Below are 20,539 nucleotides of genomic sequence, written 5' to 3'. Positions count from 1 at the left end.
GTCAAGACATACAAGATCATGAGAACATCTGCTTTAAGAGCACCTAAGCTAATCTTGAGAGAGCTGAGGATGAAGGATGTAGTATGTATTTTTCATGTCATTCTTTATTTCATAATAATAAACTTTGCTGAGAACAGACTCAGAAAATAGTCTTTACATGCAGTAACAATAAGTGAGCGATAATGTCCTTTACTAGGAATCTTGGGATAATGTAGAGGTCTTGAATTACCCCAAAGAGGTTTATTTTGCAATAATGATTAAAAAAAAATATTGATCGAAATAATTTTACCTGTGCGTATATTATCTAAAATCTTCTACTAATAAAAAAAGTCAATACAAAACTATTAGCCTAAAAACAACAAGAACATTGAAACAATATTACAACAATAATAATGAAGTCCTTTGAGGTCATTTTCAGTATTTTCATTATTAGAAATATTAGGAAACATCTGATCGATGAATGTTACAATAGATCAGAATCAAGTTTTCAAGATGAGAACATTTCATAAACATAACATTTGGTTACACTTTATTTTAAGGTGTCCGTGTTACAGTGTAATTATGCATTTAAGTAAAGTGTAATAATAATTAACTACATGTACTTACTACATGGTTAGGATTGGGGTTTGGTTTAGGGTTAGTTGCATGTAATTATGCATAATTTATAGTTATTACTACAGTATGTAACGTGTAACAAGGACACTGTAAAATAAAGTGTGACCCAGGATTTTTGTTTAACATCATAGTAAACAGTCCTACAAACACCAAGAAAATGACCACAAACTTCATGAAGAATTATTAATGAAAGGATTTATTGTAGAGTCAACCTTTTTTATTTTAGGTGAAGTTTGGAATGCATGCACAAGACTGCTTAGGACACAGATAAGTGCTCAGATTCATGGATGATGTCCTCCAGCAGTGGTCAACTGAAGAGGTCTGTCTAAAACCAGAAACACACATAGAGGCACCAATACATTTACAGTACATATACATCAGAAGAGCTCGCAGGTAGCCACTGCCTCGTAAAGCCAAGTTCATGTATCAGAGCATGTGTCAGCCCAATATTCTGAAACATGAGAATAATTCAAAAGTGAGGGCAAACATAGATAATGATAGCAAAAAAAAAAGCCATTTCCTATTCAAAATAAGTTGATACTATTTCTTTGGACAAAAAAGTCATGCAAATGGCAAGTGTTGAGCATCCAATGTTTCTGACTTCAAAGTGGTTGATTTCCTGAGGTGCAACAGTAATTTCATAATTACTATAAAGTTACAGCGGTAGGTTTTTGATTTATGATGCCTATGCATGATTAATGCATTTTGAGCAAGTTTAGGTTTAAGTTCACATTCATTCTGCAACGTTACGTTATTGCTTCTGGATATACTGTAACTGATTGTGTTATATTTTGAAAAACCCTGTTGTTGGATGCTTTATAATCAATTATGATGATCTCAAAGCCAGGCAATGGAGGAGATTACAATGTGCTTAATACTTCAGTGATCATGATCATCACAAGGGACAAGATATGGACCGATTTCAAAATCCTAAATGTTGAATTTTAATGGTTATGAGCATTTCTTAGATTTCACTAGAAGCACCCACACACTACACACGGGCCGATTTTGGGCCCAGTTCTCCCCTTCCGACAATCCTAGGTAAAGTCCTGATTATCTTGATGGTTCAACAGATTATCCTATCAGATTTTCCTGTGGTGTGACTCAGGTGCGTTAAGGGTGATTGAATCTGCTCGGGTCCACACCGATCTCAAATCGTAAATATCCAACATGTATCCAATATTTACGATCAGAAATCCTGTTGTGTGGGGGGAATCCCGAAGACAAACACGCACGCACTCTGTAGATTGTCACGTGGAACGAAACGATACAAAATCAGAAAGCGAGCTGCCGGTGTGGTGAAGAGATGAGTCCCACCATAGAGATGAGTCCCACCTTAGGACCCAAGCAATCCGATTGGTTTAAAGCACGTTTTATGGGTAAAACGACTTGTCCACCATGTTTGTTTACTCTAAAGTCATGTTTGACCGCAAAAGATTTTGCGAGATTTCCCGTGTTCACAGTCGGTTTTTAGTTTTTTTCCGTGTTTTTGTGAATGGAATCTGTTGGAAAAAAACTGTTAAATCTATAATCGTTTTTTTATCGTCATGTTTGTGGTCTCTCACATTTTGAAAATCTGATACGATTTAAAAAAATCTTTCCATGTGGGCCAGCCTTAAATCATATCCTTATCATCACCAATGATTAGTTTCTGAAGTACCAATGGCCTTTACAATCACACTTTACTGCCTTTTCTGCTTATGTCCCACTTTGAATAGTATGACATGTAAATTCATGTTTTTCAATAAGCCACTATCTACAACTGGGAAAAACATATAAAAGTAGAAATAAAAGGAGAGGTGAACATCACCTCAAATTTGGCAGCACAACAAAAAAGGAAAGAGAAATACTGATTTGTATATACAACGACACTCTGTAACATACTGGTAAATATCAGAATACTCATGGAAACAATGTTACAATAACTAAAAAAGTAAGAACATTTTTAACAAAATGTAAAACATCAGTTAAAACCAGTGACCGCTCTTTGCCACAATTTTGCTTCTGTTATGCGAATGCTTGGGGGAGACTTGGCAAAAAGTAAAAGTCCATCTTGGAATGTTGCTTGAAGTTGTCCATGGGAGAAACACCAAGCGGAATGATCGAGTCAAATTGAGAAATTTTGGCAGTGACTGACCTCCCCTGCCCACCTGAATCTCTCTCTTTCTCTCCATACTGATGCTATGGCTCAGACCACCACCAGTGTCTTAGATTGCCACTTTAGCCACCTGCTCTTCCAGTTTGGCGATTCTCCTGTCCTGCAGCGTGACCAGATCTCTAAGGGACTTGACTTCTCGCAACAGCTCCTCTAACTTTACTTCATTCTTCTGCGGAGCAGAATAAAAGAAACAGTGTTTTAGCACCAGTTATTAGGGGGGAAATACAAACAAGCCAATGAAGCATCATCCTTACTCTGGTTAGCTGAGGAGAGGCAGGTTTCTGAGGAGTTGCTGGCTCCTCCACCTTCTTGGTTGCCTTGTTATCCAGCAGATTTTTCTTGACTACTTTGAGGTCACGGTTCTTGCCCGGGACATAACCGTGTTTGAGCGAGATCAGGATTGGTTCGCCATTCTTGCCTTCAAACCACTCCTCAGCCTCTAGTGCCGGGTCTGGACCTGCTGTGTCCGGATAGAGGTCGTCCTGGAAGAGGTCTGACTGCCAAGAACAGAAGAGACAGGAAATACCGTAATGAGTATTTTGGAATCATGTATTCAAGCTGTTTGTTTTCTCTGAAAACATTTGCTGCCCTAATGTTAACTGAAATCATGTGCCTCCCCTTTTCTTCATCAATGAATGACCATTAAATCACACTTTTTATTAAGCTTTGCCATTATATTGAGGAATGACAAAATCATAGGGAATAATAAACAGCAAACATAATACAGTAAAAAGTACCTTTCTAGGGACGGTCATGATAATTGGCTCACACTTTCTCTCATGAAGTTTATAAAACCTGTGAGAAACAACAGAGATGTTATTGGTGCCATTGTGTTATTATTGGTGCTAACAGCACAGCGATCTTTTTTGCTTCATTTATGTTACAAAAGATTTCTTTTTCAAATAAATGTTGTTCTTTTGAACTTTCTTGTAATCAAAAAATACTGAGAACATTTTTTCCACAAAAATATTGAGCAGCACAACTGTTTTCAACATTGATAAGAAATGTTTCTTGAGAAGCAAATCAGCATATTATAATGATTTCTGAAGGATAATGTGACTGAAGACTGGAGTAATGATGCTGAAAATTCAGCTTTGTCATCACAGGAATAAATTACATATAATAAAAAAAAAATATATATATATATATATACAGACACACATATACACACACATACATATATACATATATATATATATATATACATACATACATACATACAGTACATATACATATACATATATATATATATATATATACATATATATATATATATATATATATATATATATATATATATATATATATATATACACACACTGAACAAAATTATAAACCCAACACTTTTGTTTTTGCCCCCATTTTTCATGAGCCGAACACTCTAAAATGTGCAGTTTTACTGTATTGAAAAAAATATTGTTGTTTGTGGCCTGTGGGATGTTGGTCCACTCCTCTTCAATGGCTGTGCGAAATTGCTGGATATTGGCAGGACCTGGAACACACTGTCGTATACGCCAATCCAGAGCATCCCAAACACATTCATTCATGCTGACTGCAGGAATGTCCACCAGAGCTGTTGCCCGAACTGAATGTTCATTTCTCTACCATAAGCCATCTCTAAAGGCGTTTCAGAGAATTTGGCAGTACATCCAACTGGCCTCACAACCGCAGACAACGTGTAACCACACCAGCCCAGGACCTCCACATCCAGCATCTTCACCTCTAAGATCGTCTGAGACCAGCCACCCGGACAGCTGCTGCAACAATCGCTTTGCATAACCAAAGAATGTCTGCACAAACTGTCAGAAACCATCTCAGGGAAGCTCATCTGCATGCTCGTCGTCCTCATCGGGGTCTCGACCTGACTGCAGTTCGTCGTCGTAACATTCGATGGTGTCCGGCACTTTGGACAGGTGTTCTCTTCACGGATGAATCCCGGTTTTCACTGTACAGGGCAGATGGCAGACAGCGTGTATGGTGTCGTGTGGGTGAGCGGTTTGCTGATGTCAACGTTGTGGATCGAGTGGTGGGATTATGCTACGGGCAGGGGTATGTTATGGACAACGAACCCAGGTACATTTTATTGATGGCATTTTGAATGCACAGAGATCCCGTGATGAAATCCTGAGGCCCATTGTTGTGCCATTCATCCACGACCATCACCTCATGTTGCAGCATGATAATGCATGGCCCCATGTTGCAAGGATCTGTACACAATTCCTGGAAGCTGAAAACATCCCAGTTCTTGCATGGCCAGCATACTCACCGGACATGTCACCCATTGAGCATGTTTAGGATGCTCTGGATCGGTGTATACGACAGCGTGTTCCAGGTCCTGCCAATATCCATCAACTTCGCACAGCCATTGAAGAGGAGTGGACCAACATTCCACAGGCCACAATCAATAATTTTTTTTCCCCCAATTAAGTAAAACTGCACATTTTAGAGTGGCCTTTTATTGTGGCCAGCCTAAGGCACACCTGTGCAATAATCATACTGTCTAATCAGCATCTTGATATGCCACACCTGTGAGGTGGATGGATTATCTCGGCAAAGGAGACGTGCTCACTAACACAGATTTAGACAGATTTGTGAACAATATTTGAGAGAAATAGGCCTTTTGTGAACATAGAAAAAGTCTTAGATCTTTGAGTTCAGCTCATGAAAAATGGGGGCAAAAACAGAAGTGTTGCGTTTATAATTTTGTTCAGAGTACATATACATATATATATATATATATATATATATATATATATATATATATATATATATATATATATATATATATATATTAGTTCATGCCAGACATATAAAAGGTAATAATTAAGTAAAATAATAATAATAAACACAGAACATATACCTTGATAAAGGAGTAGATACTAAAACTAATGATCCATACAGTGATAATTAGTTGTCAAATAACATTTCAATGACCTTTATGAGCCACAGCATGATCAGTGACACACTGCCATCCCATTAGATTTTATAGTTAATGACAGGCTAATGCCTCCCCCTACTGGAGAAGAAAAAAAATCAAACTAGCAGCAGGAGTAAAGCATCAATCAAGTCACACCACTGAGAACCATAATCACAACAATGCTGAAGGCTTCAAGTCAGTTTAGTTTCTCTAAAATATCCAGGTTCTGATGTGGCCATCAGCACCTCAAACAATTCAGCCTGTTTTTTTTTTTTTTAAATACTTAAAAGAAATACCTGTCCAGTGCAAACATCGCATACCTGGCTATCTCGCACTTGTTGACGTCTAGGCCTCTTTTAGGCATGTATCCCATGCCTCTCTGGGGCTCCTTGCTGGAAAACGTGTTGAGGTAGTGCACATACGGTGCCTCGTCTGTGATCTCGAAGTAACGGATACTGCTGTCACCCTGACCAGAAAACAAGCTTACAGGTTTGCAAATTTCTCCACAATGTCCTTTTCACAATTTTTTTCTTATTAAATATATTTACTATATTTACACACACACACTAATAAAATTAGTATGACATCCCAGTATTGATTTTAAGCCAGTGGTTCACAACTAGGGGGCCTCTGGAAACTTTTAGTTAATAACTAAAATTATTTAGTTAACATAATCATAATAAAAAAACAAAAACAAAAAAAAAACATAAATATGTCTAACATTAAACTGACATAATGGTATTACATATAACAGAATTGTCAGAGGTACATATCAGCTGAAATAGGAGGGACTGTGACTATTGTCTCGGACAAAGAAGGGCCTTGGTGTCAAATAGGTTGAGGAAAAACTGTGCTAATATGTGTATAATTCATTTCAATCAATATGTTGGAGAGTTAATACAATATGGCTGAACTTGCGCTTCTTGGGTCACATAAAAACCTGCTCACCTTTCCACACAGGTAGACCACATTAGTGTCAGGGTCATAGAAGGGAAGCAACACTCCATTGCTGGTGTCCATTTCGTGCACTGATATCGGCTCTTCCATATTTTTCTTAAAGATCATATCAAAATATTTCATTATAGTGCATAAACAAATCTAGCTTTTTCAAAAACAGAGAGAAAATCCATTTGTTTGGCTTACTGGATTCCATAAGGCCAGCTGCCGCTCACTCATACGACTGAAGCCGGTGGTGAAGATGTTTCCATCAGCCAGAAAGATGGCCCTCATGGGCCGGGCCCCCTCATGGGCCTTATCCTTCTCCTGTGATCATCAATGCCAGTGAGACACTCAGAACTGTGAAAAAAAAGAGTCCTTTTGAGATGTTTTCACTTACCGCAGTGATCTTCCCCTTGCGTGGATCGATAACGCGCACTTTCTTATCCTTGCATGCGGTGCAAATGAGGCTGCCGTTGCGACTCCAGCAGACGCTGAAGATCACGTCAGGATGCATGTCCTCCAGGTTGATCAGAGCTTCTCCTGTGCCCACGTTCCAAACGATGATGAGATTATCGCATCCTGACGGAGGAGAGAAGACAAGAATGTTTTTTTTTTTAATCATTCAGTCACAGGTTTTTGATCCTCAAGATGATTAACGCAAAGGTTTTAATTGTAGCGCGCTTGCTTTTAAAATCTCTTACCCGCACTTAGCAGAACATTACGAGCTGTTGGATGCCACGTCACAATGCCCACCCTTTTGGAGTGACCCTCCAACACCACGGCTGGCTCAGAAAGAGCTGAGGTGAGGCCGTTTTCAGGGATTTGCCACACCTATGTAACAAAAATGGGAATATTTGAATAATAATAATAATTACTCTTTTTTTACACTTTTTGGATCTGAGCATGGTTTCTATGAGAGGATGTAGCGAAGGAGCTGGGCGTACCATTACTGTACAATCTTCAGAGCCGCTGGCAATGACGTGATCATTGTTCGGGCACCAGTCGATGTCCAGCACAGGGCCCGTGTGACCACAAACAGTGGGGTAGGCCTTGTCAATACGACCCGTCTGACAAACACGAAGCAGGGGCAGAGAGCATTAATTTATGTCTCATCTTGCAGAATTCTGAACAACTAAGATTGGAAAAATGAGTGGACATTTAATTCATATGCGGTTATGGCTTACCTTTTGCAGAGGTAGAACAAGGAAAGCTCCACCCCCACTAGCCTCCACAATAATAGCAACAAATTTGGGGTTTACTGCACAGAAGGCACTGTCCCAGGTAACCCGTGAAACCCTAATGTCATCATAGCACTGGTCATTCTTCACCGCCTGACCAAACACATGACGGAATTTACTCTGTCGTACCACTCGTCTGATCATTTCTGAAAATACAAGACAAGAGAAATGTTTTGTTCTTACTTGTCATAATGATTTTTTAGATTTAAAATAATACTTGTAGTAATTCAATATTTATTATCGTTACTATTACCTGACAAACCTGACAGTTTATATTTTGTAGTATAACAAAGTCATAATGACAGATAAATGTTCAATGTTGTTTCCAGACTTAATACTGACAGTGTATCATATTTGAGTAAGATGAGCAGTCAGCTAGAGAGCACTGGGAAACGGTTTTCCATTTCACTCTGTAAAAGCAATTCTCCATAATAGGCAAGGAGAAAATGCAGTTCAGTGTGTGTGAATTTCATTGAGCCTCTGTGTATAAACTTGTTATGAGAATGCCATGCTCTGATGACAGTTTGTTTAAATTATTGAATATATATATATAAATATATATATACAGTAGTCAACATTTGAAGTGGATCAAAAAAGTTCATCAAAAGTGTCCTAAGACAAGAGTATTGTTCAAAATTAATGTATAACTTCGATGAAAGGTCACTTTAAATGTTGACTACTGTATGTATGTATATATATATATATATATATATATATATATATATATATATATATATATATATATACATACACACACACACACACACACACAGTGGGGAGAGCAAGTATTTGATACACTGCCGATTTTGCAGGTTTTCCTACTTACAAAGCATGTAAGTATGTCTGCAAGTCTGTAATTTTTATCATAGGTACACTTCAACTGTGAGAGACGCAATCTAAACAAAAATCCAGAAAATCACATTGTATGATTTTTGAATAATTAATTTGCATAAGTATTTGATCACCTACCAACCAGTAAGAATTCCGGCTCTCACAGACCTGTTAGTTTTTCTTTAAGAAGCCCTCCTGTTCTCGACTCATTACCTGTATTAACTGCACCTGTTTGAACTCGTTACCTGTATAAAAAGACACCTGTCCACTCCACACACTCAATCAAACAGACTCCAACCTCTCCACAACGGCCAAGACCAGAGAGCTGTGTAAGGACATCAGGGATAAAATTGTAGACCTGCACAAGGCTGGGATGGGCTACAGGACAATAGGCAAGCAGCTTGGTGAGAAGGCAACAACTGTTGGCGTAATTATTAGAAATGGAAGAAGTTCAAGATGACGGTCAATCTCCCTCGGTCTGGGGCACCATGCAAGATCTCACCTCGTGGGGCATCAATGATCATGAGGAAGGTGAGGGATCGGCCCAGAACTACACGGCAGGACCTGGTCAATGACCTGAAGAGAGCTGGGACCACAGTCTCAAAGAAAACCATTACACACTACGCCGTCATGGATTAAAATCCTGCAGCGCACGCAAGGCCCCCCTGCTCAAGCCAGCGCATGTCCAGGCCCGTCAGAAGTTTGCCAATGACCATCTGGATGATCCAGAGGAGGAATGGGAGAAGGTCATGTGGTCTGATGAGACAAAAATAGAGCTTTTTGGTCTAAACTCCACTCGCCGTGTTTGGAGGAAGAAGAAGGATGAGTACAACCCCAAGAACACCATCCCAACCGTGAAGCATGGAGGTGGAAACATCATTCTTTGGGGATGCTTTTCTGCAAAGGGGACAGGACAACTGCACCGTATTGAGGGGAGGATGGATGGGGCCATGTATTGCGAGATCTTGGCCAACAACCTTCCCTCAGTAAGAGCATTGAAGATGGGTCGTGGCTGGGTCTTCCAGCATGACAACGACCCGAAACACACAGCCAGGGCAACTAAGGAGTGGCTCCGTAAGAAGCATCTCAAGGTCCTGGAGTGGCCTAGCCAGTCTCCAGACTACCCTGGTAATCCAGAGTTCTCACGAAAGCACAAGTTGAATTTGCTCAGTGAGTTACTCTGGTGTCGAGTAATGATGCTCATTAAATATGCCCCTCGATCTGAGGTTATCCCAGGTTATCTGATATAGGCGGGCCAGAGGCGAGCTAAACAGATGACGACAGCGCTGTGACGTCGAAGTCATTAGTAAACATTGCAAGATGGCTATGGATGAATACCAGTTGTTTGAAACGGCTTTGGCCACTACAAGGAACGAGTTAGACTTGGCTTTTTATCTAAAACAGGAACAGAAGACGCCGCTCGAATCGTTCCTTTGCAAGAAGGACGTTTTTGCTGTTTTGCCGACCGGATACGGTAAGAGTATAATCTACCAGTTAGCTCCGCTGGTAGCTAAGCGTATGGGGTTTATTGTTGTGATTGGTCGTAGTGTTATCCAATTGCGTGCAGTGAGATTTTCAAATGCATGCTTGGTGCCGCCCCTCGAGTTGGGCGATTTTCATTAGTCGACGCCAGACCATTAATCTTTTAGATTTAGGTCTGGATTTCCAGACTATCTCCAGACCTGAACCCAATAGAAAATCTTTGGAGGGAGCTGAAATAATTGCCCAGCGACCGCCCCGAAACCTGAAGGATCTGGAGAAGGTCTGTATGGAGGAGTGGGCCAAAATCCTGCTGCAGTATGTGCAAACCTGGTCAAGAACTACAGGAAACGTATTATCTCTGTAATTGCAAACAAAGGTTTCTGTACCAAATATTAAGTTCTGCTTTTCTGATGTATCAAATACTTATGTCATGCAATAAAATGCTAATTAATTACTTAAAAATCATACAATGTGATTTTCTGGATTTTTGTCTTAGATTCCGTCACTCACAGTTGATGAGTAGGCCTACCTATGATAAAAATTACAGACTTCTACATGCTACATTGTAAGTGGGAAAACCTGCAAAATCGGCAGTATATCAAATACTTGTTCTCCCCACTGTATATATATATATCCTATATTTAATTAAGTTGGACTTCCTTCATTTAATTTACATGTAATCAGATGAAGCACTTATTTTAGCTTACTTGACAGTTTACTTACTTATAGTTTCTGAATGCATCAAATGTAAACTATAAAAGTAAAAAAATATATTTATTGAACAGATATAAATTTGTAAATAAAATAGATACATAAAATAGTTTATTTATCATCCAGGATAAAAGATGCAACTCAACATAATCTAATGAAACCTAATAAAATCCCAATGAGCTGCCAAAACAGACATTTCTTATGATGCTACACACACCAAAGATGCTAAAAAATTATGCACACATCAATGATTCCCAAAATGTCAGTCTAGTTAGGCAGATTTTGAGACAGAGTGCTTATTCCTGACCAGTGTTATAAAAGGTACAAGATATAGGCCTACTATTTGATATTCATAATTAAACATTAACAATCACTGGTTATATGAGTCGTTTTTATTAATGCATTATATGCATTACCTGAAGCACTTGCTGAGATGAGCCTGATTGGTGACGGTGTCTTCCTAAATAATAGCATTAATGTAAATAAATTAAGACGATTCCAAACAGCTGTGTTTGGGAGAATAAAATGCGGTCATCACAATAAAGCCATGGATGTGTTTTTGGAAATAGGTCAGATGTATGGCGGTGTGAGTGTGTTTGCTTTCTAATGGCCGAGCTGCGTTATTGATGATGGTGATGGTGATGGTGATGATGATGCTGCTGACGAGCATACCGGCGAAAAAAACCCTCACATTAAATGTCTACTAAAACATAAATTAAGATAAAGAGTGAAAGATAAAACATATGTATGGATGAGAGAAAGAAGATATTCGCCTATAGTGCAAGAGTGAGAATGAAAAAAAAACTAAACATGACATAATCGATAGATGGGCAGGCTTCTGCTGGTGTGAGAAAATGAGAGCTAATCGCTAACCGAACAAATGAATGAAAAAAGCCGGAAAAGCATCAGTAATGCAGCTTGTTTTGAGCCGAGCATGTTTTATTTTGCATGCGCTGGCGAAATGCGACGTGCCGCTTTGGAGTGGAGGCGTGCTATCAACCCGGCACAGGTCATGATGGTCAACTTTCAATTAATATCTCACTATTTCTGCTTATCTCGCCATATGCATGATCATCAAATGCTGGATGTAGTCTCAAATGTCAGAAAATGACGCTAAATGCAGCAAATGCACATGCACGAGCGTAAGTTTTTTTTTCCCGGTTAGGTAGGAGCTGTTTCCAGAGCTTGTTTTAAATCAGTGATGCTTGCTAAAATCGAGCTAGCATTCCAGTAGAGGCTAGTGCAACACTGACCTGCCTTGCATTAATATGACCAAACGCAAAACGCTTACCTTTATCAGTACTAGGTCTCTCAGAGCGTCAAATTCAAAGCATTAATTTATTTTCTCACAGATTCAGTTTGTGCTGGTGACTGTCTCAGTGAATTGCGGCTAGCCACAATAGCTTCCCTCCTCTCCTTTATTCTGAATGAACGGGAGAAAACGCCCTTGTTCTCCTCTCCCCTCCCCTCCTCCTCATGTCCTCCTACATGGACATCAATTCTATGTGTGTGAATGAGAGGTGTACACATTGTACCGTACTGGCCGACAGGTCAATGCGGTTTAAATGGTAAGACATCTTATGCGTGGAAAAACATTTGAGCATCTCTCCTTTGCAAACACTACATTGATTCCAAGCTTTTCCATCTTGTGTATTTAAACACGTTGTGCTTCGCCTTAAATGGAGCTAATAATGTTACAGGAGTGGTAATTATGTTAAGAGTGAAAAAGGATGAAGTCATGCTCATGTTGGATTATGTTACAAAGTGCAGTGTGCCCTAAAATCTAATATGGAATCTTATTTTTCTGTTTCAGTGTGGTGTAGAGCTTTTCAAACTTTGTGATATCAAAGACCAAATATATCCTATAGTTTAAGATTAAGAGACCACTGAAAAATTAGCAGTTTCTCTAGATTTATTACACCTATCTGTTTGAATAAAATGAACATTTCTGATTATTCTACAAACTACTGACAACATTTCTTCCAAATTTCACACACAAATATTGTCATTTAGACTAGAGCATTTATTTGCAGAAAATGACAACTGGTCAAAATAACAAAAAAGATGCCATGTTTTCAGACCTCGAATAAGTTTATATTCATTTTTAAACAACACAATACTAATGTTTTAACTTAGGAAGAGTATTTGGTGGAATAACCCTGATTTCCAACTGTCATGATTCTGCCATCTAGTCTTTAATTTTCCCTGGTCTTGAGGCAGGATCATGACAGACCCATGTTTTATGTGTAAGCACATGGCCATTTGTTTGGGCTGTGTGCTTGCGTTGTCTCGTCACGTAACCCCGCCCCCTTGTTACCCTTATTTAGTCATTAATTAATCTGTGTCACCTGTTGTCATCATTAGTTTCTCCCTATTTAATCCCCTTGTGTTTGCTGTCCTGTGCTGGTTCATTGTCATTCATTGTATGATACTTACCGAGTTATCTGTTGAAACGCTTGTCTAGTAAGAAGAGTTTTGATCCTGTCCTTATTGTCTAGTTTATTGTCTGAGTCTAAGTCTAGTGTTGTCAGTCTTAATAGTCTATTCTGTCTTGTTTTGCCCCCTCGTGGGTTTTGTTTTCTGTTTTTGTTCAAATAAACCTTTTGTGTAGTGCATACTGTCTGCGATTGGGTTCTCTACCTCCACCTTCATAACACTTTCATGCGTCTTGGCGTGACCATCCATCTTCCTCTTGATCATATCCCAAAGTTTTCAGTGGGGTTCAGGTCTGGAGATTGGGCTGTCCATGACAGGGACTTGGATCTAGTGGTCCTTCATTCATTCCACACCTTGACTGGCCTGGCTGTATGGATTGGAGCATTGTAGAACATTGTCAGAGCAGAACAAAGCCATTTTTCTTTCAGGATAATCTTGTACGTGGCTTGAGTTATGCATCCTTCGGAAAGACGTATCTCCCCAATTCTAGCCTTACTGAAGAACCACCAGATCATCACCAGTCCTCCACCAAATTACACAGTGGGTGTGAGAGACTGTGGGTTGTAGGCCTGTCCTGGGCTCTCCAATTCTCGGCCTAACCATTAGAGGACCAGCTGAAAACTGGACTTATCAGAGAAGATCAGAATCAGGCAGATCTGTTTTTGTGAAGGACGTGTGACTCAAGCCACGTACAAGGTTATCCTGGAAGAAAACATGCTTCCTTCTGCTCTGACAATGTCCCCAACTTGAAGGATTGTTTTTTCTTACAGGACAATGCTCCAATACACACAGCCAGGCCAATCAAGGTGTGGATGGAGGACCACTAGATCCAAGTCCCTGTCATGGCCAGCCCAATCTCCAGACCTGAACCCCGTTTAAAACCTCTGGAATGTGATCAAGAGGAAGATGGATGGTCACCAGCTGTTCAAAGAGCCATTGATAATTATGATAAAACATATTAATAATATTAATTTAAAAAACTGAAAAGAAAATTCTAAACAACGTCAGTGTAACTGTGTATAGTTTTCTTATTGGCTGGTTATGTCGTTGCAAAGAATCATGGTTATGGTCTCACCCTCTTGTAGAAGTGCATTTCATGGATTGTTGTTAGTCTTATGTTAGATCATACAATTAGTGTAACTGTGATGCTACAGTAATGTTCAGGTACTGTGATAATGGTATTATTTGTATGTTCATCTACTGTTGTGTTTATATATAATAATACATGTTATAATAAAGCATTTTCACCTGACAGACATTTTGGATAACTGTGCATATGTCTCACCTAAAACTGATACTCACTGAAATTTGATTAAGACTCCTGTTAGCTGTATAAAAACTGGAAATGCAGTCAGCTTGAAAACCTGTCTTACCTTTCTTTGGTGAGGATCTTCTTTCCATTTTATGTGGAGATGTTTGTACATGAAAGGCTGTCTTCATTTGCAATACTTTTTGAGTCTGGCTTCCCATAGCCACATCTGGCCTGGCTTCCATTATGTTTGTCCTGCTGTGATGTATCACTTTCTCCTGGATTTTGTTGCTGTCTCTGATGAGTTCAGAGACAGGTCTGTATCTGGACACTTCGTTTTCTTCTGAAGCAGAAGAATTACTGCTTGGAATTCTACAGGTGGCGTAAGGATATCTGGTTGGGACTGCAGTGGGTTTAGACTCTTCTTCATCCTCAATGTCCATCATGTAGCTTTCAGAGTCACGTCTACCATATTTCAAAGGAATGTGTTCCACATTTTCCAAAACTGAGTCTTTGCTTGTTTGTATCTTTTCCGTGTCTGTTTTAGCAAATGGATTTTGAGGCTTCTTTGGCACAGGTGGTGGTGGGCCCTTTATTTTTGCTCTTTTTTTCAATAAAGGTCTCAGCTGAGACATATCCATTTTGTTTAGTTCTCTATCATCGACAGGTTCTATCAAGTTATCGCAGTCAGGTGCAACAATTTCGTCGTGTGGGGCTAAATAATATCTTGGAATATCAGCAGCCTCAGGCGCTATGGACATGCACATGTAGGATGGGGACTCGATATAATAAGGCAACATATCAAGACATGATGCATGTGCATTAAAATCCTCAGCGGACTGAAGTGCCTCCTGCCTTCTGCCCATTTTGATATTTTTCAGCAGCAGGTCCAAATATGTGCTCGGCTCGTCTATTGAATGAGAAGCAGATTCCTTGCGGCCAACAGCTTTTTTAAAGGGATTCTTTGGTTTCTTTGGAACAGGTGGTGGTGGTCCTTTGATTTTGGCCTTTTTTTCTGTCTGATCGTCTGTGGGTAAGACGTCAGGGATCATGCTCTGTATTTCAGTGTGAGGAACATACATATGAGAGATGTCAGATGACTTCCTCATCTCCTGATCAGGAAATGTATGAATCTGAAGTGGTGGTGTGATCACAGCCGTGAAATAGAGAGGCTCTTTTTCCCGTTTCAAAGAAGCCATCTGTGTGACTCTTGCGGCGTCACCGCCATCAAAATCTGAGTGAGAAAAAGAGTTTAAATGGTCAACAAAAATTGTATCTAAACATTTACTGCTGGAAATATTCTATTTGACCTCTGTTTCTGAACCATCCAGCCTGTAGATCTTTGGATCACAGACTCTTTTGCTCAGATGTACTTCGTGAATTTTACCTTTTTCTCCTGATAATTCAAATAATGGTGAAGTATTGTGCCTTCCATTACGATGACCATCAAAATCTTTCTTGTTTTTTATGGATTTCGACTGAACAGCTTTTTGATAATCAGATTTACTGTCTCTTTTCACACACAGTGCATCTGCTCCCCACACTCCCTTTTTGGCTGGGTGAGGCGCATTGCTAACAAGGACTTTTTTAGCACTGGATTCAGTTAAACTCTCAGATGACATGACTGCTGAGTGCTTTTCCATGACAGTGAATGCCCCTTTGTCATCATTTTTCTTCTCAGTGTGAAACAAAGTATTGCTTTGGCTCAAATCTGAATGGAATGCGCTTAATGACTTTTGTTCAGAGTCCTCTTCAATCCTTAACGGAACTAGAACTGTGTCTGCATTTGTGGGTTCAGTAACAATCTCAGAGTTAGAGTTGAATTTTGTCATTCTAGACTTTAATAAACAAAGTTCATTGAAGGGAGTATGCAAGATGTTGTCCTTACCTTCATTTTCACCCCATGCAGGATCTACAGTCTCTTCTTTTCCCCAAAATGGTGTATGGAAAGTTGGGTTTCTTTTGTCCTTTCTGAAGTTTTCTTTGGGTGTTGCTGCAAAATGTGTCTGTGAGGCATCATAAGGTATTTCTTTTAAAATACATGTTGACATATCTAGACTGATATTTTTTTCCTCCCGTAAATTATCCTGCTTATTTGCACTCCGGAGCCATGGGCGACTTGAATGTGATTGGCGGATTGGTGGACATGTAGTCACAGTCTCCGGACATAAAGAATCAGCTTTGTCCAAATACTCAGATCGGTCCGGATAAGGACTTTCTTTGTGTTGAACAGTTCCAGCACTTTCTTTGCAAACTTTTTCACAACTTTTTCTAATTTTAGCACTACTTAGGGTCTGAACTTCCTCTTTATCTTTACCCTTTGAAACTCTAATCTCCTGGAATGGCTGTCTTTCAAGTAAATTAGCATTTTCTGATTCCAAAGAGAATTTCCTCTTTATTTCAACATTACCACTCATCTTTGTCATTGCCTCTGTGTCTAACATCGCATTGTGTCTGTCCACCAGCGTTTGTGTCTCATTCTTCTCAACGTTCATGGCATCATCTGTTGAGTCCCCCTGACAAGAACCTTCTAACATGTTTGGAGTATCCTTGAGGTGAGTTTTGTTAGTCATTCCTTCTGTTTTGTCAGGTTGTTGCTGGTCCAAAGCAGTAGATATATCTGTGGCGGTTGCGTCGCTTGTGACTGTTTTGAATTCTGAGGTACATGGACCTCCTGCCAGGCTCAGTTGAGGATTTGGTTTCCTGGCATTCTGTGAAACATCCGTGTCATAACTCTGACTGATCTTTTTTCCTCCCAGGTTGAAAGAGGGCTCAGTGTTGTTGTCAGCAGGTCTTGTTGGTTCCTGAGGACAGGGCTCTAGTATGGAGGTGTCCAAGTCAACAAAATTCTGGTCTGTTTCTTCTGGGTTGTTGGAATGTGCTTCCTCCTCACTGTGGTTTAGGATCTCATAGTCACTAACGGCACTGGTCAGGACGTCTTCTTTTCCTAGCTCCTTGACCGGTTTCTGTCCCATCACCCCTGTGAAGAACACATATCACCACCCATGAGTTCATGAACAGACCGTATATCTTTATCTATAATGAGCCCCCTCCCATCTCAAGCTCTCTCTTGTTCCTCTCACATCACTCCTTTCAGGAATGTTGCAATGCCTAAAATTAAATGACTCTCAATGTAGCCACTGAGTCACAGAACCAAAATGGCAACTGGCAGAGTAGATCAGTTACCAGGTGCGAAGGTCACATTAGACATGAAAGGGGAAAACCCATGGACTCCAAACATATCCCATGGCGCTTGACAACAAAACTCCTGTTTCCATCTAAGTTATGAGTTTAGTTTATTTATTTGAATGTATGACAATATTGTAATTACAAGTAAATGTGTACACACACACACACACACACACACACACACACACACACACACTATATATATATATATATATATATATATATATATATACATATATATTAACTTTCTCAAATTGACCTTCTGAAACTTCTTTTGCCCAGCCTGAGTGGTTTGGGTGTAAGAAGTAACCCATAATGCTCAGCTTACTGTAGGGTCACAATGTGTCTCATAGGAAGAATAGTCTAAAATAGCCTTCCAAATATAAGCATATGATAAGGCTTAAGCAGGTCCTTTGTCCTCTGCCCTCAGACCTCAAGAAAGCACAATGTTTTACTTAAAAAATGATGTCATGCTACAGCATAAATAAGTAGATTCTCCATTAGCATATTTTGCGGTACACAACACAGCTTATGTATGCGGTTTTGTCTATATAAACATGAATAAATATGGCTCTACATTATCAGGAAATGTCATCTCATTTTTGTCTCTCAGCATGATGGGATATTTTAAGGGTCCAGTGCTCTGTGTTGACTCTGTCTGAGAATGTCAGCTGTAGAGGTAACCGCTCAACTGGCTGCGTTGCTGAAAGAATGGCAAACTTATATTATGGATGTGTCATTGCTCAGGCACTGCGCAGGTTATTTTGAGGTTGATGGCCTCAGCTTGCAATAGCCCAAGCAGCTGGGAAAGGCCATCCATAAAACCAGACTCTCTCCGTTTAGCTTCATTGCCCTACCCAAAACAGTACGTGAATGAATTTGCAGGTTGAGCACAACGTTTAATGCTCAAATAATGCCAACACACACGATTTCACATACAATAAAAGAGAAAATGCTAGAGAAAAAATCATTTATTAGTTGTGGTTGGATATAACTTGTTTCATGTTGTAACGGTTATATTCAGTTAGCTACTGTATGTTCTGTTTTGACTATGTTTCACTGTGTTTTGGTTCTGTTTTCTCTGTTTGACCTAGTTTCCCAGTGTGTTTGATTTATAATCCCCTTCACCTGTTGTCTCATTAATGATCTCATTAGCTCTTTTGTTTGCTCTGTGTATTTAAGCCCTCAGTTCGAGTTAGTTCTCTGTCCGCTATTGTTTGTGATAAAATGAGTTTGCTACTTCTTAAGCTCCTGTTGTTTCCACAAGTGTTTAAAGTCCCCCTGTGGTGAAAATCAAGGTTTTAATATTGTTTATATGTCTATGTGATGTTTTTAATATGTAAGACAAATCGTGTAAATTCATAAGTATTTTCTCTTTCAAACTGCAGTGAAACAAATACAGTCTCAAAAATGCGGTTTGAGATCGCTGGTGTTTCTGATGTCACAAACTACATTGTAACCAATCACATCAGCGTGTGATCATCAACGAGTGGATCTCTGAGCTGGTGTGAGTGGAGGCGGGGCTAATTTGCATATTCACAATCAAGCATGAGTTACAATCAAGCTATTTAAAGGCATGAAGAATTTTTTTTAAGGAAAAACGCTTAAATATATCATTTTGGTGATCAAAGATGAGTTTTAATGGATAAAATGATTGACTACAGGGGGACTTTAAAAAGCAGATGGATAAATAAATTAGACTGGTTGTCCGACTGTTTGTCTTTGAGCTTTTAAGAATTGCTATTTAAATGACAACTATCAGTAACTTTCCTTATTCAATAACTGTCCTTATTATACAAAACAATGCAGTTAATGCAGAACAAAAACTAAATGCAGTCAAACATGTCCTAACAAGGTTCAATGAATACAGAGACTAATGTTGTATTTTTAAAACATAAAAAGTCAGTTTCGTTTCACATTTAAATATTTCTTCGTAAAAAGTTTTTTTTAAGATGACAATAAATCTCCCCCAGACAAGTAATTCACAAATACGTTTACATTTATGTATGTTTGTATGTCTGCCCAGATTGATACAATACAGCAGAAATCACATGACTGTAACATAATGTAACATAACTTAACATAAGCAATAGAAATAAAGCTGACAACCTCACCGTGTTCATGTATTCCTAAAGAAGGAGAAAAATCCTCACCAATGATGCAGATACGTCTTTGGATTGCACCAAATACACTAATTTTAGTCTGTTTAACTGACTCCAGCCTCAAGTCTCTGGGCTGCTCCAGTGTCTGGTCTTGTGATGTCAAAATCACATTTGCCTAATTCAATAAGATTTCCCTCTGTGAGGCACTCAAAGATCAGACAAAGCAACACTTTTCATTTACTTTACTATCATTTTGTAGAAAATGTCCTCATACTAAGAAGTTCATTATTATGTGCAGCACATATTTAAAAAAATATATATATATATATCAACATGTCTCTCTCTCCTTATGAGGAACTAAAGGCTGTAAATAAATGCAATACTGGTCCATTTCTGATGCAGACAATAAACAATTTATTTTTTATAATTAACTGTACATTACATTATAAAACATAGTGCAACACAACTTAAAATGGTCAAAATGAAGAACAATATCTGATGTATGTTCCCAGTCTCTTTTAAGAGCTGTTAAGTTAGGGCTAAAGGCAATCTTACAGTTTCTCCAGTTGATTTTATTGTTAGCTTAGTGCGTTCAAACATGTCAAAACATGACAATAAATAAATGACTTTGGTCTCTTCTATTCAAATATGAAATGTAGTATCAAAATGAAA

General features: G+C 39.0%; 1 protein-coding gene across 2 annotated transcripts; it reads right to left on the bottom strand.

Annotated features, from left to right (window-relative positions):
- Window positions 1–794: 794 nt before the first annotated feature.
- On the bottom strand, window positions 795–17,636 carry coro1cb (coronin, actin binding protein, 1Cb). Of its 2 annotated transcripts, XM_084415300.1 has the most exons (12): window positions 16,465–17,636; window positions 14,701–15,810; window positions 7,814–8,013; window positions 7,574–7,696; window positions 7,331–7,460; window positions 7,027–7,208; window positions 6,834–6,953; window positions 6,639–6,743; window positions 6,011–6,156; window positions 3,511–3,568; window positions 3,028–3,270; window positions 795–2,942 (listed from the first exon to the last, which is right to left on the bottom strand). In XM_084415300.1, exons 1-12 carry the CDS (start codon window positions 17,549–17,551, stop codon window positions 2,823–2,825), a joined length of 3,624 nt encoding a protein of 1,207 aa, XP_084271426.1. In that variant the 5' UTR covers window positions 17,552–17,636; the 3' UTR covers window positions 795–2,822. The 2 variants fall into 2 exon arrangements, with proteins under 2 accessions (XP_084271426.1, XP_084271427.1); XM_084415301.1 differs by lacking the exons at window positions 14,701–15,810; window positions 16,465–17,636 and adding an exon at window positions 12,183–12,402.
- Between the last annotated feature and the right edge of the window lie 2,903 nt (window positions 17,637–20,539).

The sequence above is a fragment of the Rutilus rutilus genome (genome assembly GCF_951802725.1).
Source record: "Rutilus rutilus genome assembly, chromosome: 7".
Lineage (NCBI taxonomy): Eukaryota > Metazoa > Chordata > Actinopteri > Cypriniformes > Leuciscidae > Rutilus > Rutilus rutilus.
Note: the sequence above shows the minus strand (reverse complement) of the source record. Positions and strands in the feature narration are given on the sequence as shown.

Bases quoted from the DNA above. Each gene is read 5' to 3' on its own strand.
- coro1cb (XM_084415300.1), bottom strand. From the start codon at position 17,551: ATGGGACAGAAACCGGTCAAGGAGCTAGGAAAAGAAGACGTCCTGACC. The intron at 15,811-16,464 runs GTAAGGACAACA...TTTCTCACTCAG, and splicing joins TGCATGGGGTGAAAATGAAG to ATTTTGATGGCGGTGACGCC. The intron at 6,157-6,638 runs GTGAGCAGGTTT...TTTTCTGGTCAG, and splicing joins TGGTCTACCTGTGTGGAAAG to GGTGACAGCAGTATCCGTTA.